At 43.7% G+C, this 24,866-nt stretch overlaps 1 protein-coding gene across 2 annotated transcripts in view; it reads left to right on the top strand.

The window, feature by feature from the left end:
• Positions 1-24,866, top strand: part of pola1 (polymerase (DNA directed), alpha 1) — a 28,966-nt gene that overhangs the window by 1,513 nt on the left and 2,587 nt on the right. Inside the window, exons 2-37 of one of the 2 annotated variants that reach the window (XM_049748750.2) lie at positions 440-769; positions 1,165-1,292; positions 1,372-1,468; positions 1,535-1,612; positions 1,686-1,801; positions 1,877-1,939; positions 2,012-2,113; positions 2,185-2,317; positions 2,397-2,535; positions 2,697-2,866; positions 2,935-3,047; positions 3,145-3,258; positions 3,329-3,403; positions 3,481-3,619; positions 3,700-3,854; positions 3,940-4,024; positions 4,098-4,159; positions 4,342-4,431; positions 4,504-4,620; positions 4,690-4,865; positions 4,951-5,080; positions 5,152-5,265; positions 5,333-5,423; positions 5,506-5,630; positions 5,713-5,862; positions 5,930-6,052; positions 11,140-11,172; positions 11,396-11,488; positions 11,598-11,803; positions 11,877-12,009; positions 12,100-12,231; positions 12,312-12,486; positions 12,585-12,766; positions 15,163-15,294; positions 19,054-19,170; positions 22,595-22,691. In XM_049748750.2, coding sequence (XP_049604707.1) covers positions 721-769; positions 1,165-1,292; positions 1,372-1,468; positions 1,535-1,612; positions 1,686-1,801; positions 1,877-1,939; positions 2,012-2,113; positions 2,185-2,317; positions 2,397-2,535; positions 2,697-2,866; positions 2,935-3,047; positions 3,145-3,258; positions 3,329-3,403; positions 3,481-3,619; positions 3,700-3,854; positions 3,940-4,024; positions 4,098-4,159; positions 4,342-4,431; positions 4,504-4,620; positions 4,690-4,865; positions 4,951-5,080; positions 5,152-5,265; positions 5,333-5,423; positions 5,506-5,630; positions 5,713-5,862; positions 5,930-6,052; positions 11,140-11,172; positions 11,396-11,488; positions 11,598-11,803; positions 11,877-12,009; positions 12,100-12,231; positions 12,312-12,486; positions 12,585-12,766; positions 15,163-15,294; positions 19,054-19,170; positions 22,595-22,691 — 4,234 coding nt within the window. In that variant the 5' untranslated portion in view covers positions 440-720. Of the gene's footprint in view, positions 1-23; positions 770-1,164; positions 1,293-1,371; positions 1,469-1,534; positions 1,613-1,685; positions 1,802-1,876; positions 1,940-2,011; positions 2,114-2,184; positions 2,318-2,396; positions 2,536-2,696; positions 2,867-2,934; positions 3,048-3,144; positions 3,259-3,328; positions 3,404-3,480; positions 3,620-3,699; positions 3,855-3,939; positions 4,025-4,097; positions 4,160-4,341; positions 4,432-4,503; positions 4,621-4,689; positions 4,866-4,950; positions 5,081-5,151; positions 5,266-5,332; positions 5,424-5,505; positions 5,631-5,712; positions 5,863-5,929; positions 6,053-11,139; positions 11,173-11,395; positions 11,489-11,597; positions 11,804-11,876; positions 12,010-12,099; positions 12,232-12,311; positions 12,487-12,584; positions 12,767-15,162; positions 15,295-19,053; positions 19,171-22,594; positions 22,692-24,866 lie in introns of those variants that run through there. The other variant, XM_049748749.2, reaches the window with a different exon arrangement.

Genomic DNA, 24,866 nt, shown 5'->3' with positions numbered 1-24,866 from the left:
TGGATTAATTCAGACAACTACATCTAAAATTATATTAGACTTCCAGTGAAAACATGGCAAAATATAGTGTAGTTTGACTGTAAAAAGCCACAATGGACAGTTGGGATGAGGAACAAACAGCTATTGTGTTTTTATTGTAGACAGTGGCAGAGCTGTGGCCTCAATCTAGGGCACCAATCTATTGTACCCTCCTAAATTCCGCCTCATTACCATGGAAACGAGTTTAGATGGGATGCATGCACTGTATTGGTGCACAACAATGACCCTAATCGTATGATTAAACGTTCATTTCGACGTCATATTATTTCCTCACACAGCTACAGATCATCATACACCATTACTCCAATTGAAACGGCTAGAAATCATCTTTTTTTTTTTTTCTTCAATTGTTCTGCTTTGGTCTAACGACATAAATTGTTGTTTTTATTTTGAATTGCAGCACACCCGCGACCCGTGTGAGGATAAGCGGTTTGGACGATGCTTTTATTATGGCTTTTATTATGACTTCTGTCTGTGACGTCATGGTAAAAAATATTATTTATACAACACTCCCACCATGTGGAATGTTAGCGCAACAACAAGTCGTCGCCATTGTGATGTCATTTCCGCCACATGACTTTCCCCGGGAAAAAGACTCGACGCGGGCTTTCTTAAGTCTTGTTATTGTGTTGGGCTCTTCGTTCGAGAGCTGTCAGCGAGTTCCCAAATACGACTAAATTCATGGCTCCGGTGTCAAACCCTGACAAAGACATGAACGCACCGGACGGAGGTGAGTGCATATTGTTTTAACATTTGTGTTAGCTTGGCTGAAGTGAGTTATCTTGGTCGTTAGCTTACCTATCATGCATGCTACTGTGTCTTGAGTATAAAGATAATAACATTGATTCAATGATTTTACAAAATGTGTTTGGAAATTAACTAGGGAAGGATAAAATGTATCATCGATATTGCCACCTAGTGTTAAATATATTCATATCATAAAATAATTTGACGCAGAATAGCCTCAGTTAAGCACCTGTTCAGAAGAATGTCATTTAAAAAAAAAATCATTTATGTGTATGTTGAATGCATTTAGAAAATGTCAAGATTTTTGGGGTTAAAACGTTATTTAGAATATTTATACTGCTGTCAAATCTGATGTGATTTATTTGCTTTCTTTTCCAGATGATGTGAGTGATACCTGTGGTCTGGCCAAGTCTCGCTCCAGACGGGAGAAGAGGGAGAAAGTAGGGAGGAAGTCCGCTCTGGAGCAACTGAAAAAGGCCAAGCAAGGGGAGAAGATCAAATATAAGGTTAGTCATGCATAATGTGCAAGTGTTGTAATATGTTTGCATTAATCATAATTTGAGTATTAATTGATATACTTTGCAGGTGGAGGAGTTTAGCAGCGTATATGAGGAGGTGGATGAGGCACAGTACTCCAAGATAGTCCGGGATAGACAAGAGGATGACTGGATTGTTGATGATGGTTAGTAACTTTTAAAAATATTCATTGATTGAAATATTCTTCTCATGTCTTTCTTTAATCGCTCAGATGGAGTAGGTTACGTGGAGGACGGCAGAGAGATCTTTGATGACGATTTGGAGGATGATGTGGTGGAACAGAAACATGGTATAAGCATTATTACATCATACATTCACAGATTTTTTTGTGCAGTTTATTAATTCCTTGATTTTATTTGCAGGAAATTCGAGCGCCAAAGGAGCCATAGCAAAGAAACAAATGAAAAAAATAACAGTGGCAAAGCCCAACAGCATTAAAAGCCTTTTCATGAACAGTAATGTCAAGAAGCCAGCAGAGGTGCGTTATAGTTTTCATTCTGTGTAGAAAGTGTCATTTTGCTTATCCATTAATCCAAATTGTGACCTCTTGCAGAAAGACGTGGACTTGTCCAAGGATGATCTTTTGGGAGACATTTTACAAGACCTGCACTCAGAGGTTGGTCGTTTGTCAACGAATGCTTTTGACTCAAATTTCCTCTGCAAATATGGCTTGCTTTTGCCCACCCAGAAAAGCACCATCTTGACTCCGTCACCTGTGGTGACACTGAAGAAAAAGAAATCCCTTGGATCACCCATGAATCCATTCTCTGTCAAGCCACAGATGTCCAGAGTAAATATTTTAGTTGTTTGACTCTTAGCTTTGATTCATGAGGATGATGTTTGTCATGTCTGTGATATCAGGAGCCAGCCATGGCCAAAGCCATCTGTCCACCACCTTCTGACACCCCAAGGCCATCACCCACTTTGTCTCTTCCCTCGAAAAGGCCTCCAGTAGTGGAGAAAGACACAAAACCAGTTGAGAAGGAAGAAGAAGGTGATAAAAGTTGTCCCTATAAACAGATTCATTTTCTTAAGCATCTTGTACTAACTTGAGTGATCATGTTTTCCCGTAGTGGTTGATGAGCTGGTGTTCGACTCTATAGACTTTGATGAGCCGATGGAGGTCGAGCCTCCAGAGCCTGAAGTCAGAGAAGAATCTAAAACAGCCCTCTTGGCTCCTGTCAAAGAGGAGCCACAGAGCTCCACTCTCCTGTAAGTTCTGGTCAAAAGATAATTTGTAGCACATTTTCAAAAGAGGCCTTTTAAATTGACATACAACTGAGGTACAGAAAATCAATTGGTTGCTCCCATAATTTTGCACAAAAGGCATTCCTCAATGTTGGGATTAACCACCAGTCTAATTGTGGATGCAGCAAGACAGGAGGCTCATGGGGGCTTGATGATGAAGAGGGTCCAGTCAGTGAGGCTCCTGCAGAGGTACAGGTGGACTCCAGCAAGTTGCCGTTGGTGGAGGGTCCAGATGGCGAGCAGCTTTTCAGATTCTATTGGCTGGATGCTTTCGAAGACCCTTACACTCAACCAGGTTTAGCACCGCAGACGTATTCGTTGTTTATTTTTGAAACGCAACCTCACCATGTTTTTGTCACGCAGGCGTGGTGTACCTGTTTGGAAAGGTGTGGATCGAATCGGCCCAGGTTCATACAAGCTGCTGCGTCTGTATCAAGAACATAGAACGCACTATGTATATCCTGCCACGTGAATACGTATGTTGCAAATTACAATCATCATAATCAATACATTGAGTTAATGGGAGAAGTCAACAAAATGAAAGGATTGATTGGTTGTGTTTTCACGCCGTAGAAAGTAAACCCCAAGACGGGGGAGGTGTCCGATACGCGTGTTGAAATGATGGACGTCTACCAGGAGTTCAGTGAGCTTTCCGAAAAGTTCAAGATCATGAAGTTCAAGTCCAAGGTACTCCTCGCCCATCACCTTGCAGCACAACATGTATTTTTTTTGTTTCAAATCTTTCTCTTGGCTTCAGAAAGTGGAGAAAAACTATGCTTTTGAAATTCCTGACATATCCACGCAAAGCGAATACCTGGAAATCCGCTATTCAGTGAGTAAATGCACATCTGCTTGGATTCTTGTTGCTTTTTTGAAAATAAAAAATGAAAACTTTACTTGTCTTTTAAGGCCGACTTCCCTGCTCTGCCGCCTGACCTTAAGGGGGCAACATTTTCCCACATTTTCGGAACCAACACTTCCAGCTTGGAACATTTCCTTCTTAGTAGGAAGATAAAAGGGCCATGCTGGCTGGACATCAAGACGCCACGTGAGAATAAATATTGTTTTTTAGGAAATCAAGTTATCAATGACTAATATAAAACAAATATTTCCGTTTGTGTGTGATAGAGCTGATCCATCAGGCAGTCAGCTGGTGCAAAGTTGAGGCTCTTGTCCCAAGGATGGATCTGATCACTGTGGTCAAAGATTTGGCGCCGCCACCCATCACGGTCATGTCTATCAGCTTGAAGACCATTCAGAACCTCAAGACTCATCACAATGAGGTCAGAACTGATTGATTGATACTCCTCATTTGTAATGGATGAGTGTATGATGTTGGGTTTTTTTTTTTTTCCCCCTGGTGTGCAGATCGTGTCCCTGGCAGCACTTGTCCACCACAGCTTCCATATGGACAAAGCTCCACCTCGACCGCCTTATCAGACTCATTTTTGTGGTGAGCTCCTGCTTCTAGAATTCTTCTGCTAATATGTTGAAGTGAGGATCATTAAATCTATTTTGTCTTGCAGTGGTGACGAAACCTACTGATTGCATCTTCCCTTATGACTTCAAGGATGCACTCAAGAAGAAGGTGAGCTGGCACAGAATGTTTATTTGACATTCTTGAGGAAAATGTGAGTAGTTTAGATTATTGTGGTGAGAAATTCTAAACGTGGATCAATTTAAATTCAAAAAAGGTATCTAAATGACTAATCAATTATCAAAGGTAATTGTTTAATTTGATCATCATTAACTTTTTTTTTTTTCTCTCAGAATGCTAAAGTGGAGATAGCCACTACAGAGAGAACGCTGCTTGGATTCTTCCTGGCCAAAATGCATAAAATCGATCCTGATGTTCTTGTGGTAAGCACTCAATTGAGATTTTTTCGTTTTTGTTTATTTGTTTGATTAAATTATTTGACTTTTTCTTTTAAGGGTCATGACATTTTTGGCTTTGACCTTGAAGTGCTACTTCAGCGAATCAACTACTGCAAAGTTCCTCACTGGTCCAAAATAGGACGCCTCAGAAGAGCCAACATGCCCAAACTCGGAGTGAGGATGAAAAGCCCAACGGACATTCATCGCATTTTCGTGTTGGAACTAACGGTCGTTTGCTTGCAGGGCCGTGGCGCCTTTGCAGAGAAGAATGCCACCTGCGGGCGCCTCGTGTGTGACACGGAGATCTCGGCCAAAGAGCTGATTCGCTGCAAGAGTTACCATCTGACTGAGTTGACTGCGCAGGTGCTCAAGATGGAGCGAGCCACCATCCCACAGGAGAACATCAGAAATCTTTACAGGTGTCTTTACATGTCCAACATTCCTGGATTTTTTTTTTTTTTCAAGATTTGTTTACAAATGACACATTCTAAATTTGCACGGCAGTGATTCCCCTCATCTGCTCTACCTTTTGGAGCTGACATGGACTGACGCCAAGCTGATCCTCCAACTAATGTGCGAACTCAACGTGCTACCGCTGGCCCTGCAGATCACCAACATTGCCGGCAACATCATGGCAAGGCGTCATTCTGCTGCACACTCGCGTTGAAAGAATGTTCAATCTTCTAACGACCTCATCCCCCACAGTCTCGTACCCTGATGGGCGGGCGGGCGGAAAGGAACGAGTACCTGTTGCTTCACGCCTTCCATGACAAGAACTACATCGTTCCTGACAAACCGTATTTTAGGAAAATGCAGACGGTACGGCATCTTTTATTTTATTTTTTTTGACTTGTAAGCATAAAAGACTATTTTCAATATGTTCCAGTATGAAGGAGAAGAAGATGTTGATACTGGGAAAGGGAAGCAAAAGAAGAAGGCCGCCTATGCTGGCGGGCTGGTGTTGGATCCTAAAGTTGGTACGTGTGGATTGGATGATCGTGGCTTCTTCTTTTTTTTTTATATATTGAATTAATAGAAAATCCTTGCTTCGGTCTCCAGGTTTCTACGACAAGTTTGTGCTTCTGCTCGACTTCAACAGCCTGTACCCGTCCATCATACAAGAGTTTAACATCTGCTTCACCACCGTGCAGCGGGAGGCCTACAGCAAGAAAAAAAAGGCTCAGGTGTGTGCTGACTTTATATTCACTCTTCCGTTACGGAAAGCACTTAGGTGTAAAGAACGACGTGTTGTTTCTATGGCAACAGGACGATGAGGCAGAAGAGATCCCGGAGATTCCAGATTGTAACCTGGAAATGGGAATCCTGCCCAAGGAGATCAGGAAGCTGGTGGAACGACGCAAACACGTCAAACAGCTAATGAAAGCAACGGACATCAACTTGGACCTTTACCTGCAGGTACGCACAAAGTCAAACAGATGACCGAATGATTCTCAAAGTTGAAATCCTGCTTTGTCCGTCTCAGTATGACATCCGCCAGAAGGCGTTGAAGCTGACGGCTAACAGCATGTACGGCTGCTTGGGATTTAGCTACAGTCGCTTCTACGCCAAACCGCTGGCTGCCCTGGTCACGCTCAAGGGCAGGGAGGTAGGTGCAGGACACCCACAATGTGCCCGATAGTCAGTGTACATTATAAATATCACCCACAAGAGGGCGCTGCTACTTCATATTCCTTTTTCCACCGCCTCTCTGCCGCCTTCCCAAATTTCCCATTCACACGTCTTTAACTTGAGCGTTTCGAATGTGATTCCTAAGATAAATATTTGCCGTCTCTAATTTAATGTAAGTATTGTCTAACACCTGCGGCACCAAAATACCCACGTCGAATCTGATCTAATGACTTCTTTCGACACTCTCTAATGGAGCAACATGGGTACGCACACGCTCAGTAAATAGGTGTGAAGAGATGTGTCCTGCGTGACTTAGACGGCTAAATGCGGTAGCGTAATTGAACACTGAGCACGTACACACACTTGCCTCGTCAGTTGCGTTCATTCATTGAACGTCGTTGGTGGAGGGGTCAGGTGATGCCTCATTAAGTTCTCGTTATGTGCATAATATTTGTTTTTTTGTCAGTTTATTTGTGCCTCCAGTCAGGGTGACGTTATAAAATTTGCGTCAGATTGGCTCGCACAGGTGGGATTTTTTTTCCCTTGTCGAGTTTATTGCCGGCCAACAATAACTTTTATTGCATTTCAAATGTTCTCGCTTCATTTAGTCAGGAAGCCTTGCCGCAGTTTCCGTTCAAATTCATATTTTCCGTTTTCAACGTGAAAGATGTATTTTAGCGGAAACACTCTTTTATTGTAATTGTGGGAAGGATTTGCTTTATTTGCCTGAATGGTAGCCAGACTTTGTTTTTGTAAATATTCTTTATGACACGTTGTGCAGTGTTGCCTTCTTTTTCCTAAACAAAAAAAAACAAAATATGAGAAAATGAGTAGAACTGGAAGTGTGTTTGACCAAATTGAAGTGATTTTAATTGAGTTTTCTTGGAGCCCTGACATCATATAGCTGTCAGCCAAGCACTTCTCAGTAGTTTCCGACTGCAGCGAGACAGAAAGGCCAGCTGGCATTTATAAGCGACATCCTGATGTATTTGTGGCTATTGCCGTTTGCACCCCCGCCCCCCCGTTTTAATCGTCACATTTGCACTCTAGTTTGCTACCGTGATTTAGGAGGCTTTTTATTTTTGTAATTGTAACACGCACGCACCTCCATCAAAGTGCAAATCTAAGCCACTCTCCTCTCCCCTGCGGTACGGTTTTGGCGGGGGGGGGGAACGCGTTCCGTGTACTCATTGATTAGCTCTTGTCTTTCACGCTCTCCTTTTTAAATGAGGTTTGATGTGACGGGACGAGTCAGGTTGCAGGTTTCAGAGTTGCTTGAAAAGGAATGACATGCTTTTTGGCCGCCCTTATCAGGATCGAAACATTTTGGTATGTTTGCATCCGTGCGTGTGTATTTGGGTTTAGTGTATTTTCTGAGTGTGTAAGCGCTACCGCCCGAACTCTGCCCTTTGTCGGCGGACCATTTGTTGTGGGCCAACTCTGTCCTGGTATGTGCGGGTATTAAGGGGTGAGAGGAGGTAGTGTGGGGGGGGGGCAATGGTATTAAGAGGAAGGTGAAGGTTTAGGATTACACGACGGTGGTTCTGTCCGCAGATTGATGTCCCGCTCAACTATTTTGGGTCCTTTTGTATGCTTGCCAAAGAAGTGTCGAGCACAGAGGAAGAGTTATATGAAACGTGGACAACAAGCGGTTATAATTGGCTGCTAAATGCATTTGTCACACCAGAAAAGACATTTATTGTCCAGCGAGTGCTGATCTCATGGTTGAAATATGTCGTCAAAATTAGATGTATGACATATATTTAGACAAAAATAAAATGGTAGACTCCGGGACGGTATCGGTTTACTGGTGTTAATGTAATTTGGAGTGTTAATGTTGTGACTTGTTGTAAATTGAGTGTTTGTTATGGGCATCGCAAAACAAAGCTTCACCGGATTTTACTTTGCCGTTCATTTTTTTTTTTGGAGTAGCTTTCGGCTACTGATTATAAAAAGTGCGGCGTCCTAATCAAGTGATGTAAACAACGCAGCCCGCTGGCAGCCGCTGATTGGTTTGGAATGCATATTGGTTTGACCTTTGACATTTTGCCAGCCAATCTGACAACCCTTAGCAGGTGTTTGTGTGAATCTGTATGTGTTGGCTGCAGGATGACTCCCTAAAAGCCGTGTAATTGAGTCTCTGTCCTTGTGTTTAAAAACAGAGCGACAGGAGCTCGTAGTTGACATGATTGGCCATCCAATAATGCACAGCGCCACTTGGGTAACGGAGCCGAGGGTGCCGAGAGGTCAGAGTGTCGTCAAGGTTAAACCCACCCCCGTGTGAATGTGTGTGCTTGTAATCAGGTCAAGGTAAATATTACCGCCCCCGCTGTCCTTCCTTCAAGTTTCGGATCATTCCTCTTGTCTGGCGAATCGCAAATCATTTCCCCGAATTAGCCACAGCGATCCCGCGAGCGTCTGATCGTGTGTCATGTTTGTGTGTTTGCGAGCGCGTGCGTCTAAATAGTGTCGGCCTCGATCCTATAACCGCTACTGTCTCCGAATCAAAGAGGTCATTTTCACATTTCCTCGTATTAGAGAGGGTCGTTACAAGTGTGTGTGTCTGTGAATGTTTGCGTGTTGGTGTGGTAACGAGAGGGCTGCAATGTTTCCATGGCCGACTTGTCCCCCCCCCCCACCCACCTCCACGCTCCCTAAAGAGGTGGCTTTACTCCGGACTTAACAAATAGTCACATGGGAGCGCCGCTGCTATTTTGGCTCCATTAGCTCGCCGCGGTGGCAGACGGTCGAGCGGGACGAGATTTCCACATCCGAACTGTCACTTTGGGAACATTCGATAATGAGGCGACGTGAGACGAGACTAATGGCTGGGATTGTACTTTACAGCGTGTTCATTTAATGTCCGGTTGAAGGTCTCTTTGAGATGGGAATGAAAGAATGATAAGGAGATTGTTTAACAAAGGATTTGTCGGTCAAATTAGCAAAATAATTGTCAGTTATCAAGTGTTTCATCTTATTGGAAGCAAGAACGTGAAATAAGTCGTTTTGCTAATTGCTAGCGTACAAGTCAATGGTCTAATTTGAGTTCTGACAAATGAATCATTTTCATCCGAGGCCACTTAACTGTAAATTCGCAGTTTCGACATGAAACTGCCGTCGCACAATCGACTTTGCCCGTGTCAGCGGCAACGCGGCAACGCTGGAATGTGTCCTTTCCGTCTGTTAACGCCGTATTTTCTAATTGAGCGGACTGCGGGCGCATTGTTGTCATTGTGGAGTTATTTACAACGAACGCCAGCATTTGTGATCTCAGCCGGCGCTATTAAATCAGACACGGCCATGTGACAAACTGACCCGCCCAGCAGCAGGCATGACAACACCGCTATGGCATCTTCTTAGACAGGTGTGTGTTTTTGGAGCGAAGCCTCGGGGTACTTTGGGGTGCATAAATGCTCGCATTAAGAGGCAATAAATTTGTCGAGCTCTCGTGGGCGGAGCCTACTTTGTATGCAAATGAATACGTAACAGGAGATTGTTACGAGGTATTCCGCAACTCATACTCAAATGGCTAATGCTCTTGCGAAAGATACAAATGAGACGTTGATGATTCATAGTGTGTATCTTGGTGTTTTGTGTCAAGATGAGTGCTCACACCATCCGTTGCCCAAATTCCAGCGTCATGGTCAAACGACTTGTCTTACACATGCAGCTCGTTCCTTTGAACGGTCCGGCCCGGCCCGCCCTGCTGGAAGTGACAGCATATGGAAAATGTGTCTAAATGAGTCCCACGCATTATTTACATCAACGCAGTCTCACTTTGCTTTGCCTCACATTGTTGTCGTCCCGTTCACTGACCTCAGTCTTCAATGAGCATAGCAAAAATATTGGAGATACCACTCCACTTTCAAATTAGAACTACTTAAAATCAGAATATTCATTCATTTGCAGAACCGCTAAAAAAAAAAATTCTTCATTTTGTTACTGTCAAATAAATCACACAATAGCATTGCTGTGATGACCCCTGATGAGGACAAACCAAAAGTAACTACAACTTTACCTTACTTTTGCACCTCCTCTTTTCTTTTTTTCTCCCCTGTGCTCTGGACAGTTGAGGTCGTTTTGACATACTTTGAAAAACTTCTGGGGTCACATAAGTAAATTCAAAGCTTGAGTACTCATGTGCCACTTAACAGTCAAACAAAGGTAGCGTGGGCAGATTAAATAGTCTAATCGTGGTGATATATTTTACAAGTCAGAGGGATGAATTAGAAACCAAAGTCAAATGATTTCATTGGATGTTCTCTTCCTTTTTCCTCCTTATCAGCATGTCGTAAAGTTGTTTAGTCTGCGAAAAGCTAGCACAGATGCTAGCGTATGTGTCTGTGCACGCGTGTCGAGACTTTGACCTTGTTGTGCGGCCTCTAATGGGGGGGAGGCTGTTCTGTGAGTGACTCAAACGCCCGCCTCTGTCCAGTGGCATGTGTCACCCCATAAAACATGCTTAAGTCCCACTCTGGTTTCAGGGAGTGGATGTACCCCAACCCGGCCCCTTTCTTACTCCGAATTAGCCCCCCCGTCCTTGTCCGTCCCCACACACCGCTCGCTGTCGTGATTGAGGTGAAGATTGCCAGTGAGGGATCACGCCGACTTCTGTCCGGCCTTCTGACCCCTCCTCCTCTCGGGTTAAAGACTCGGAGCTCACACCTGTTAGGATCACTTTGCTCCTTTGGATCTCACACATGCACACAGTGGACAGCCTCCGTTAACAGTCTTTGTCCTTCAGTCACTCCTCGGGTGATTAAGGCCATTACAAGTCATTAGGAAGAAGTGTGTGTGATTGTGTGTTTTTCCCAGCGTAGATGTGTGTGGGTTGAAAAGATGCCTGTCACAGCACGCGCTCATAATTGCCCCCTTAGCCAATTATCGGCCGTTTAAAAGAAAATCACCTGCTCTGCTTTTGTGTCCACACGCGTACACTCGCAGTAACTAATGTAGGAAATTAGATTTAGTCCTTCTATTGTATGTCACTGTTGTTTTAAATGTCTGGCGTGACTCATTTTGCTCTAATCAATCATTTTTTTGTCTGCATCTGCTCTCATTCAGATTCTGATGCACACTAAGGACTTGGTCCAAAAGGTTGGTGTACCCCCTCCATCCATCCATCCATTCAGTCATTTTAATGGCACTAGCATTTGAATAATTCAACAGTAATTGGGTTCATACTGTGAATCATCTCGGAAAATTAAAGAGCAAAAAATAGAAACACCTCTGAAGTGTAATACAGAAAATATCCACATTTTTTTAATTTAAATGTATTTTAGATTGCATTGTGTGTGTATTAACTTATTGTTCTACTTAGATGAACCTGGAGGTCATCTATGGAGATACGGACTCCATTATGATTAACACCAACAGCCGGTGTATGGAGGAAGTCATGAAGCTGGGCAACAAGGTGGCTGTTGAACCAAAAACCAAGAAAAAAAAAAAAGAACCCAATCAATACGCAAGATTCCTTTTCCAATATATTATTACATTTTTTTCGTGTGTTGTTTTTCCCTCAGGTGAAAGCAGAAGTGAACAAGCTGTACAAACTGCTGGAGATCGACATTGATGGAGTGTTTAAGTCACTTTTGCTCCTGAAGAAGAAGAAATATGCAGCTCTGGTGGTGGAGCAGCATGGCGACGGACGCTACAGCGTCAAGCAGGAGCTCAAAGGCCTGGACATAGTTCGGCGAGATTGGTGTGACCTGGCCAAGGAATGTGGCAAGTACGTTGAAGTCAAATCAAACAAAAGCACCATTTGAGTTGCCGGTACAAGTATTTCTCCTCTCCCGCTGCAGCTACGTGATTGGTCAGATCCTTTCAGACCAGAGCCGTGACATCATTGTGGAGAACATCCAGAAACACCTAGTGGAGGTGGGAGAGAAGGTAGCCAATGGAGACATACCTTTACAACAATACGAGATCAATAAGGTAATCAACATTTAGTATACTGAATAAAATTCCATTTTTCATGACCTTCCTTATATTTTCACCTCCACTTTGTGATGTTCTCCCCCGCAGGCACTGACCAAAGATCCTCAGGACTACCCCGATAAGAAGAGTCTCCCTCATGTCCACGTGGCTCTGTGGATTAACTCCCAGGGTGGACGCAGGGTCAAAGCTGGTGACACGGTCTCTTATATCATCTGCAAGGTGTGTTTTTTTTTCATTTAAGGCTCCCACAGTTTTTTTTCTTCAATCAAATGTAATCTTTTTTTTTTTTTCTCCTGCAGGATGGCTCCACATTGGCAGCCAGTCAAAGAGCGTACGCTTTAGAGCAACTCCAGAAGCAAGATGGTCTCAGTCTGGACACACAGTACTATCTGGCCAATCAAATCCACCCGGTGGTGTCCCGAATCTGCGAACCTATCGAGGGAATCGACGGCGTGCTCATAGCCACGTGGCTGGGTAAAATAGATCTTCATGTTGGGATGATTCTGCTGCTTAGCCTCAAAACGTTTCCGTGTTAGTTAACGAGTACTTATTCGCCTGCTCGTTGACTTCAGGTCTGGACCCGAGTCAGTTCCGATCTCATCAGCAGCACCAAAGAGAGCAGGAGGAGGATGCCACTCTTGGAGGGCCCATCCAACTGACCGACGAGGAGCGCTACAAAGACTGCGAGAGGTTTACGTTCACCTGCCCTCAGTGCGAGAAGGAGAACATTTACGAGAGCGTATTTGAAGGAGCCGTGAGTTGTTTTCCTTCATTCTTTATGCTACGTCAAATAGTTTAGTTTCAAAGCACATTTTCAGTGAGGTATTAATTGAACATTCTTTATTAATATGTGCGACACGCCGTCACACTAAGTTGTCTAGTATTTTGGTAAGCTAATTTAGCTACATGAATGAGATATTTAAAGAATTCCCTTCTGTGAATATCATTTTAAAACATGGTGAATTAGAAACGAATATACCTCAACGATGATACTTGAGTCAAGACGATAATAAACCTAATCTGGATGAAAGCCAAGCCGAAGAGATAGGTAACATATTCTTTTAAAGAGTGACACACTCTCATGTCTTGTGATGAGAGTTCTAAGTGGCTAAAAGCAGCCTCGTTGTGATACTTGGACCAGAGCAACACCTAAAGGATGCCGAGGATGCATTCCATCAATAAATGTCAAGCAGATGGTCAAGACCCTGTTGAGATTTGTGGCTAATAAAAAACAAACTCTTGAAATCATTTCTGAAAATAGCCAGTATCCATTGCAGACCGTTTCATCGCTCTTTAGTCCTGGCTAACGCGGACACCGATGTAACGGCAATACGGCCTGCTGCGCAAACACAACTTGCGCTGTGTGTGTACAGCTTGGGCACACTAAAGCGTGTTCAATTGAAATGCTAAAGACATGATTGTTTTTTTTAATCATTACTAAGGATTTGGACGTGTGAAATTGACTCCGAAGCAGCTCAGCGGTGATTCATGGTGCAGTCCCCCTCTATATTGTGTCTCTGTCTGTATTTTTAGACAGCTGCCTGGCTCCAATGCGGACTCTGTTTTCATTGGCATAGTTTGGACACCACAACTTGAAAAGCTTCTCCTCAACCCCTGACGCTCTGTAGACACAAACATATGCGCAGATCCACCATTTGTCAGGCCAAGGTTATGTGCGCGCTATCAGCTTTTAATGAGGAGGAGGGCACACAGACTTTTCTTGTCTTCCAGTTTTCTAATAAACCTGACATCCCCCCGTATCCTCTGGCTTAAACAAATTAAGTCTTTCGGCCATATTTGGAAAACACACAACATAAATAAATAGCCAAGTCTTCTTTCATGTTCAAAAATAATCATACAAGTACAATCATAAGACGTAATTATCCACGATATGTCGTATTGTTTTGTTCATGTGAGTCACTGATAAGACGGTAAGTTAATTAGGGTGAACATGGTCTAACAGCTCAGCGAGAGGGGAGGACAGATGGGCCTTGACACATCGCCAGGGATCCTAGGAGGAGGCGGTGACAGATGATGGAGGACAGACAGACAGGGGAGGAGAGTTGTTTGATGAAGGTGGATGGGACGGCAGGGATTTCCCCCGAGTTCACTTTTAGCGGCGCGGCCAGTTAAATCAACATGCACATTATCATGCCGCAGATGAATAACAGTCATCTGACATAGTTAACCGTTTTAAAAGGTTGACGGGCGCTAACGTGTGCTTTTAAAGGCAGAAGGAGGCTCGGATGTCAAAGATATGTTCTTCGGGTCACGTTGTAAGCCCCGCACACAAGATTAATTGCAACTCCTCTGCGAGCCTGACATCAAGACGAGTGTTTCATAGTTTTATTTAATTGCGCCGTCATTAAAGAGCTGGCAAGTAAAGTAAGGAGGTGCATAATTTTGTTTGGGGGTGGATGTCTGTTATCGGAATGAAGCGAGCGAGTTAAAAAAGTAGCAGGGGAAGAGGTCATGTCGAGAGGAGAAGGAATGAAACAAAGATGGAGAGACTTAATTCATTGAACCGCATTTAGGGGAGGCAGGCAGTTGACACGAAAGTATAAAAAGTCTTTGTTTTTAAAAAAAAAAAAAAGTCCTGATGTAGGCTGAGTGGGGGGGTGTCAGTCTGCATGTGACTGTCTTTGAAAGCTTTTCTTTGCTGCTGTCAGTTAAATTGAGTTTGAAATTTAAATGGGTGTTTAAATCAGTTCTATTTTGTCTAATTGTTAGGCAGCGTGTTGAGTTGACTCGCGTAAGCCTCAGGAGTCCACCACCTATTTAAAATGGAAATAAGTCCCGCTGCTGTACTATTCCTTTTATTCTTAAAAGGGAAGTCAACCCGAAAATATTCTTTACAATAATATGTTGTTTGCGCCTCCACTAGTCTAAACACGGCTTTCAAATTAAGCAGCAAAAATTCCCGGGGGTGGCCATTTTGCCACTTGCTGTTGTCTATTAAAAATGACAACCAATCACGTCTCTTCTGTTTTGTTTTGGAGCTGAGCCGTGATTGGTTGTCACCAAAGACCTGACAAGTGTGATGTCATTTTTAGTAGACAACAAGTGGCAAAATGGCCGCTATTTTTTTTAAATTTGTGTTGTTTTTACCTCTTTTTTTTTTTAATTGAAGTGATGTCTATTGTCTTTCAGGGATCAAAGTTGGAACCCAGCTTTTTGCGATGCTGTCACGTGCCTTGCGGCGGCCGCCCGATTGACTACGCGTTCAACATCAGCAACAAACTGCTTCTTGACATTCGACGCCACATCAAGAAATACTACTCTGTGAGTATTTCTGTTTGCGGTCCAGTACACCCGTGTACCCTTGCCAATGATAAATCACTGGAATTTTTCACACACCTACCGTCTGTGGGGCCTGGAATCCATTTTAAGTTTCAACTAGCTTGACTTGCACAGCGCTGCAAGCCACTTTTATCTTCAAAATGCTGCTCATTTGAATCTGCATTGTATTTTTCCCGTGAATGGGCTTCATTTGATTAAATAACGGTATGCATTTCGTTGAACAAAGATGTATTAAATTATTCCTCACATGTGAAAATTGAGGCAGCCCATGCAGTAATGGTAAGGGAAGCAATCAAAAAAAAAAAATACTGTATCGGACAAAAGAGAAGCAAACCCCAGCGGGGGCACCGCGTTGACATTTTCCACGAAAGAGCACATTATGCTTGCAAAAATAAGAGAGCGCCAGGTGTATTTGTTTGGATCAGGAGCCATGAAAATACTCAAATGCCAATTTATAACTTTTGAATACCAAAAGTGTCCCTTACCTCACCAATGTGTAATTTTAACAGTATATCTGTTAGCGTTGGTTAGTGGAAAATCAGCAGTGACAAATAATAATACTTTAACAATGATGTGACATTTAATCCAAATTTTAACCCCATTAATTAAAAAAAATATATCTGGATGGCTTATATTTGCGAACTTCTTTGACTATAAACATGAATGGCTGCTATACTCACTTGGTGACTTAATGAATTAAATGTCACAACTAAATAGCGCCAAGTAGCAATAAAAGACCTCGTACTTTTAATGATGGTCAAGTGTGTTTATACAGAAACTCCATTTATGAGGCAAAAGTGTTGCAGACATAATATGCCTGCACACACTCCTCTTTCTTTCTCTCAGGAATCTCTGGCAACTTCTGGACCTGAGAGATTGGAATGCACTGTCTGTAAAAATGCGTGCGTGTATGCGTTACTCTCCCACAGTGCTGAACAGAAATCAATTATTGGGGTGAATGTTCGGGGAACGAGTCCCTCTCAACTCCTTTGTCACAATGTGTGAAACAGCTGCTACCACCTCACACAGCAACACATACACAGCAGTGATGGCTGAACTGCAGTGGACACAGCACACACAGCGAGGCAATGAAGAGGGGTAATATTGTGTAATTAAGGATTCCTTTCAGACCGAGGGAGAGTTCAAATAGAGCTGTTTGTCTGGCCAGAGAGGCAAAGCTTCGCACTTGTTTTTTTGTGTGTGTCTGGGGTCACTAGGAACTTGTCTACCTTTGTGTTGGCATCCTCAACCACAGGGACATTAATCATTAGTGAATCCCCCCCCCCCCCTCTCTACTCCCCGATCATTATTAATAAACCTGTACCCTGAGAATAGGCAAACCGTTTTTTCCTTCTCCGGCCCTGCTGTCTTTTCAAAATAAGAGATTCATTGAACCACCTTTCATCTTCTTCTTTAACCCCTCCCGTCAAAGCACCGTTGCCATGGCATTTAACAAATTATTGCAATTACCCTCAAAGTGCGGGTCGCCCCTGGAAACCGGCTGAGGGGCAAGACAAGAAGTGGGGAAGGGAGAGAGGAGAGGAGAAAGGGTGAATGAAGACAGGAGAAGGTGATAATCCTGTTTCGAACAAAAGGTCAAAGTGTTGAATTGAGAAGCTTTGATTAAGCGGGGTGGGTACAAAGTGGAAGCGTTTGAGCTCCATTCAATGTGCTTGTGTGAGCTTAACTTTGTGTGGGGCTGCATGTGTTTGGAAAGTAGATCGATTTTTAGGTTTCTGCGACTAAAGCTGCCAATTTTGCCAGCCGGGTGTTTGTGGTTTTGTGTGCAAGTGGGAATCCACCGGTAGAGGAATCACGCTGGCTTCATGTTAATAATAACGCCAACAAATAGCGCCTATTGTCATTTTTACTGATTTTCCGAGGTTGAAGATTTTTTTTTTTTTATACCTGTCTACCCATAAGAGGCAAAGCACACATTGCACACCTAAACACTCAGGGAGGGAATCATAAATAAAAAAAAATTAACGTGACTTAATCACGTTAAAGTTCAAACAAATTTGAAAAGCATTGATTTTTATGATCGAGCTTCGCTAAAACGCCACACGAGCCATTCAGGAATACTAAACTGAAATTTATTTTTGTTTGACAATTCTTGACAAGGCGTTCGCTGCGATACACAATGTCAATTTAAGAAATAAAAACAGTCGATTAAATAAACAAAGTCAACTAACTTTACATTCCTCATATGTCGTATTTTTTATTGTTTGCTTCAGGAAGTACAATTTTCTTGTTTGAGTGATCCTCTGGCACATCTAAAGACATAAAAATCAATTCAGCGGACAGGAAGGTTTTTGAACAGCTATTTCCGAGGACCCTGCCGAGTCCTGCTCTTTCCTTGTTTCGTTAAATTATGTAGAAGTCATTTTGCCGTCCGCATGCAGTATGACATGCATCCATTCGTGTAATTATGCAATTATGGGCCTTTATGCCACCACCCACGTCTGACTGTACACCTCCACTCCCAACTCTGGCAAAATACCTTGATTAGATGGCACCTCTCACACCTCTTTGCTTCTCTCATAGATTCAATTGAACTTTACTTTTGAGATCGTTTCCAAATTTCAGCATCATTTTAACTTGAGCCTTATTTTTTCGAAGCTTTGGGAGGAGTGTTGAAGTTGCAGGTGCCGAAGGGATTTATTTGTGCATTGAGGAAAGGAAGTCCGGGCATTGATGACTGTGGTTCTTACGCTCTGTCATTAGTTGGGCATTAACACCCCCCCTCCCCATTTAGTAATAACAGGGCATAAGAAGCTAATGGGGGTGGGTGGGCTGCTTGTTTCAAGCAGGCAGACCACAGCACCTGTCCAGGGTTACTAACTCAACCCAGCTCGGACCCCCCCACCCCCCTCCAGCTGCGGCTGCCCGTGGAGCTGCCTGTCTGACAAGTGCACAAGGAAAACATACATTGTATCCATTATTTCTGTACCGCTTGTTCTCATCATTTAGGGTCATTTCAACCCCTAATAGTCTTCAAAAGAACACGCTGAAGATTTTGAACAAATCATATTCTAAACTGAATTATGATTGCTCTTGTAGCATTATTGGAGGCAGCAGGATTTTTTTTTTTTTTAACTCTAAACTGGGTGTCTACTGTGTCCAGCAGGCGTTTGGCAGACAGCAGGACGATTCTCGTAAGAATTCCAATAATAACTCTTCTTGTATCTTCACATTCGTTTTACAATACACCAATCAATCTCAAATTCCACCTCCTGTTGTAACAGCTGTGCTCGGTTTGTGTGTGTGTTTTTTTTAAGTGAGCTGGTTATATTTTGGAGATCTATAACTTGTTTCTGCAGGAAGCGTCACGTTTATTTTGAGAAAAAAAACATGTCCCCTTTCATGCACTTAAAATATTAAATTGTGTAGCAGATCTATAAGCATTCTTCTCGCACAATAAAGAAAACCACTCAAATCCAACAAGTACGCTACCAGGCAACATAGCAAACAAAAAGTACTGGATAAAGGAAAATGGTGGACAATCTCAAGACAAGCTAAACGCCAAGAGCATCAAGCTGCAGTATTTTTAGAAGTTCACCTCATATCAACGCACACCCGACTGAAATTAATCTACTGCCTGATTGCCCAGGTTTGATTTATTTTGTCACATTGATGGGTCTCCTCATTCAACCTATGTGCCCTGCCACTTATTGAACATAATACTTGCCCATCCCTGAAAAACATTTTGATTATAAATTGATGTACATGTGTCTATTTAAGGGCTGGTTGGTGTGTGAGGACCAGGCTTGTCAAAACCGGATCAGGCGCTTGCCCATTGCTTTCTCCCGCCATGGACCCATCTGCCCAAGCTGCAGCAGAGCGACCCTCAGGCCCGAGGTAACGCACAAGAACCTCGTCACACAAACACACTCTAATTATTGGTGGATTTATCCAGATGGTGGTGCTGTGGAGCTGAAAAGTCTCCACATGAAGGATACAAATATCTATTGATCAGTGTTATACTTCATTTCAACGTGCACCAGCACCATATAATAAGACTTTCTATATGCTACTCGGTAGTTTTGGAACTTCATGCTAGCCACTGTCTGAATACTTTGACCACTGGATGTAACAACACTCTCGCTCTTAACTTGAATGTGACTGTCCAGTCTGTCCCATTTTTTTTTTTTTTTTTTTTTTAACCATTGCCCCCAACTCCTGTCAGTTTTTTTTTTCCCTCATTTTTTTTTTTTTAATCCACTGCGCTCAATGCTTTGCTGTCTGTGACTCTGTGGCGACAGATTGTAACCCACAAGCCCAATTTCTGCTGTCACCGTAGCCACTTAGGAGGCTGTTGGTGTACCTGTGGCACTTTAAACTGTAGGCTGAATAAAAACTCACCCCGCGCTCACTCATCCATCGTCTCCACCACGAGTGTTGCAGACTCTACGTTTTACCGTCTCCCCGAGCGTAATGTTTAGCGCCACACTTTGTCATTCCATATTACTCAGAAGGCTAAAGAAGATGGTCAGCTGCAGTATGTTCTCAGTTGACAGGAACTTTAAGAAGACAATCACTTTTCACAGTAGATAATAACGTTATTAATACAATTGATGAGCCAGAAACGCAATCAGTTTTTTTTGTTGTTGCTGCAGCCACCACTGGAATGTAAATACACTTGTTGTTGGCTCCTTTTTTTTTTTCTGTTTAGCATCATGGTACATTTACCATTTCTCTTCCTTCCATCCATCTCACTTTGCCTTTTCCTCCTCCACCATAACTGGCTGGACACAGATTGAGAGTGTGATCTGATCTCCATGTAATGGGAGAGTAATAGGCACTCTGCCTTGATTGGTTGGTAATTTGCAGGAGTTATGCACAGGTGCAATTTGTAATATTTTCAGTAAATTAAATTTCTTTCTCTTCTCCCTCGCCGTTCCTTTCCATCGTCGGCTACCACCCACATACCCGCGCGGCGCTTAACTCAAATAGCCTCTTTTTTTTTTTTTTCCTTCCACACCCTGTTTGAAATCTCTCCTGACTTTGCCTTTCTTTTCCCTTTTATTCACCGCTTTCTTGCCCCTGCTCTTTTCTTTTCACTTTCTTTCCCTCCCCTCCCTCGTTAGCTCTCCCACTTATTCTCGCCTCCTCCTCCACCAATCCCCCCTCGCTTTATTGATGTACGCTCAGGCGCCCATTAGAGCTCCCTTTTTCCCTCTAGTGGAAATTGCACCGTGTTAATTTTCACACAAATTACGGCAATAGCAGGTATCTCTATTTGATACATTATAGCGGGAGCAATCAGAGATAATTGAGTGCCTTTCAGAGGGAGACGGCTGCATTCAGCGCCGCCTCAAAGCTGCTCCATTATCGCCTAATCGCTCTTTAAACACTGAATTTTGCCGAACAAAAATTCTTGTCATAATTTTGCTTAAGTGTATTTGGAAATCACAGTCCTTTGAGCGAGGATAATTGAAATCAAATCCCTTTCACTGGAGCTGACATTTCTACATTTCTCCCCAATTGAAATTAATTTCAAAAATTGGGCATGAATATCTTCAAATAGCAGGCAATTATGCCTTTCAATATAGAGAAATTACCGGTGCTGAATGGTTGGAGGCTTGCCGGCGAGAGCACCAGTTAAATGCCTTTGTTTCCCGTCGTGTTTGCCTAGTAAAGATTTACATATATTGACTCATTACGGTGTCTTGTGAAGCTGATCAGCGCGACTAGCTCGTAAACGCTCATAGCATCGCTAAAAAAAAAAAGTTTAAAAGCCCACCCGAGTCACAGCTGAGGGAAAAATGTATGTTGGTCTCTCGCCGTCATCCAGGCGTCCTCGCTTGCCGCTCGCTCGCAGCTGCACTCGCGAGGCGTGGCGGTTTGAACACAATGTTCGTCGGGAAATAAAATGTGCTGACACGGCCTTCGTGTCCACTCTCGATGTGGTTTTTGGCCCCCGCAATCACGCTGTCGCGGCGACTGCATTTTCATTAATTGATTTAAGACGCACAAGTTTTTGGGATGTTATTTTTTTGAGCAACTCGAGAGGAGTTCGAAATGATTCAGGGATCCATTTATGAATCCTATTTTTCCATATGACATTCCTTTTTTCTTTAACTGTTGTTTGCGCATGCATTTGTGGTTGGGGTGGGGGGGCGGAGACAAGCTAGGGTATGGCGAGGAGTGGGTGGGGGTCCTGCGCTCCCGGGAGAGAGGCAATTTCACAGCTGGTTTGCTCCTTAGGCAGTCAGGCTGAAAATGCTGCAGATTTGTGGAGCAAATTGAAATGGTGTCAGAGCGGGAACAAAGCGGCGAGCTGAATGACGAGGCGGCCGCGGGTACGTACGTGTACGCTGAAGAAAGGTGGGGTTGAGGTGCTCCAAATTCAATAACAACCCTGTAATATTTTAGCCACGCCTTTCTGACACCTGTCAGTCAATCAGAAAGCTGCAATTGGCTCACCTATAATCAGCATTATATTTGAATGTGTGTGCGTCTGTTTTTGCTTTGCCTCCAACTTGGTGCATGTTATTTTTTTTTTTCCCCCCTTTCACCGGCGTGTGACTCCGCTTGCACAACCTTGGCAACCGGTAGCGCCGCTCCATTATCGGTCCTGCATGGTTCGGTTGTTGGCGAAGCGGCGCATCAGTGGTCAACAGCTGTGCGTTCCCTTGACGGCCATTAAACACCTCCGTTCCCCTCACACACACACACGCACGCATATTCAGTCACGCAGCTACATTAGACGCTCTTGCCACTTGATTATGCCGCCGCAGTAAAAACTGAAATTACAATTACGCCGGTGGTCGATTGGCAGGTATAATGGGTACACGCTCGCTCCGACGGTGACACGCAGGAATTGTCGGGGGATTCGTCCTCCCGGCGGTAATAATAAAGCACTCTGCGCACACCTGACGTCGGCGTGGGGTCGGGGCTTAGCGCGCCCTCTCCAGCGTAGCGGGGAAATGCCGATCCAATAACTGCAATTAAACATGCCGTATAATGGCTAATCAAATTGACAGCCTCGGCGCTTCGCGTTCTTGGCTCACAATGGCGTATCACAACAAACTATTATGAGGGAGGGTGCTTGGGGCCTGATCCTTTCTTCTCATTCTGTTTACCTCATTCTTTCTATTTTTACCCTTTCTTTCCTTCATTTACTCAACTCACCCAATTGTCAGTTAATTGCAGTAAAGAAGCAAATTTGTTTTCTTGCGTCACGCAGGAACCGCAAGATGTTCCACCGGTTTCTCCTTCCTCAGTGTTTTCTCATCAATACGACAAACTTTTAATGTTTTCTGTCGGCATCTCTTTGCAGTACTCGGAGAAGGCCCTGTACAACCAGATCTGCTTCTACAGGTTCATCTTCGACTGGGATTATGCAGTGACCAAGTTACTACAGGGAGAAGAGAAATGTGAGTACACACACGTGCAAAGAAACACCACGGATGCTACCATTGTACATCCAAGTGCCATCTTATTAAATGTGAAATCATTTTGAAAATATACATCATTTAACGTAGCTATCGTGGTAGCACCCATTGCTCCGACATCTCGTTCCTTTTTGATGTTTGTGTTCGGGTTCTGCTTTGAGAATTGAAATCAAAGCAGCGAAATTGCAGTTTGAATTTTGATTTCCCCCCCCCCCCCCCCATCAGCGTTTGCTCCCAAATGTTGTAAATGTAACATAGCATTAACAATCAATGGCTCCGAGTAAGCCTGTTACCCAGGCTGCACTTAAAATATTCATCATCGGTGCCCCGTGCGCACACGGACGACACGCACCCGAGTATGGGCATTGTACATGGGGAAGGGGGGGGTTAAGGACATTCATCTCCTCGAGTCAACAGCCCTAATTTAGGAGACGGATTCAATCACACACACGTACAGAATGCAAAATGCTCCAATCACTGGGAGAACGGCGGAAAGAGCCCTCCATCTCTCCGGCTCCCCCAGCCAGCCCTTCCCCTCAGTGTCCACCTTTCCCGCTCGCTCTCGCTCGCTCTCTTCGACAGGCACTCGTTTGGCTGTGTTGATTGAAAACAGGTTTTAGATTTGGAGAAATGATAGGGGAAGTAATGGGCGCGCTGAAGAAAGGATAGCCCTTCTCCTGTAATGGGACATGGAGCGTATATTTCCCCCCTTTGGTCTCAAATAGATGCTACTCCAGTCGCCGGGCGCGCTCGGGAGGCGGAAGCCGCGAGGCCTCTTTACCCGTAGTTCTCCCTGATTGATGTCTCTTGATTAGGAAGGACCGCTCCGCCAAGTGATTTATTTATTTGATTAAATATTTATGTATGTATGTATGCCTGAACGCTTGGGCAGGAGTGAGACAACAGAGGTAAATATAACTTGTAATCAGCAGATGACCACTCGGATGATGGAAGGCGCTAAAATAAAGGGATTGGGACCAGTGCGGGGCTACTAACGTGATTATAGCGCCCCACTTTTGCTTTCTTATTATATTTTTGTTCAAGCCGGGATGCAGGCAATCATTGCCAATCACTTCTTGACTCGCCTCCCTTTTATTTTGCCGCCACTTATTCTTCCGGTGTTCGCTCTCGTATTGTACCTCCCGACGCAGCATAATAGAACACCTTCTGTAAGAAGCCAGCTTTTGGACCGTTTTACAATTGCAAAGCCAACTTGATGTCAAATGAGACGCCAAATAATATTCCAGAAATTCAGATCCTCGAAACAGAGGGGGTCACCAGGTAGCCCCATCACATTCACAACCACTTGGGCCTGTTCTAAACATCACCTGTGATGGGACATTGTGATTTCCTAAGAATATTGTAGAATTAATGTTAATGTCTTTGTGATATTGAACTGTCAGTCTTTTTCCAAGAAATATTTTTTTGCTTATGAACACACGCGTATTCATGCTGATCAAAAAGTATAGGTTTAAGATGTTCTCCTCTGTCCTGTGGCCATAATACTACACATTACTGCATTACTCACCCAGGGGCCGGCCACATTGCTGAGATTACAGGGATGACACGTGCAATTTTGTATACTGTCTAACATGCTTTTTGTCGAGTTGGCCAAAAACACCCCCAAAAGGTTTTCGTTCCTTTTTGTGCTCAGATTTTGGATTTAAAGGCCTTCGTTTAAATTCCGTGGCCATTTCTGTGTTTTTTTTTTTCTTCTTCAGTTTTTAGCCTCATTCAAATGTGTCTGGATTTGTTTGTACGTACGCTCAGCAAGCACAATAAACCGCGTTGTCGTCGAAAGGCCGCGGATAGAACACGGAACGAGCGTCGTCTTATCTTCACGCGCGTGTCGTTTTTGTGCCTGATTGCTGCGGTTGAGTAAAACATGGAGGTAATTTCATCCGCGGCAGGAGAGCTCCTAATAGATTATGCACACACCACCGGCGCCCGCTCGTGAAAACACGACGCCCGTCTGTCGGCATCTACGATTTCCAATCATTTCTTGCCATCTTTGCATCTCTTGCATCTTTGAGTGTGGGCAGCCCATAATGTAATTTGGACGCATTGATGAAACCAAATAGTCTTTGAGCTGCACTATCTGCATTTGGTTCAACCCCCTCCTCCTTCTCTCCAACTCCTTGTCTTTCCTCATCCTCC

This window comes from Syngnathus scovelli, chromosome 18 (genome assembly GCF_024217435.2).
Source record: "Syngnathus scovelli strain Florida chromosome 18, RoL_Ssco_1.2, whole genome shotgun sequence".
In the NCBI taxonomy this organism is placed as follows: domain Eukaryota; kingdom Metazoa; phylum Chordata; class Actinopteri; order Syngnathiformes; family Syngnathidae; genus Syngnathus; species Syngnathus scovelli.
Note: the sequence above shows the minus strand (reverse complement) of the source record. Positions and strands in the feature narration are given on the sequence as shown.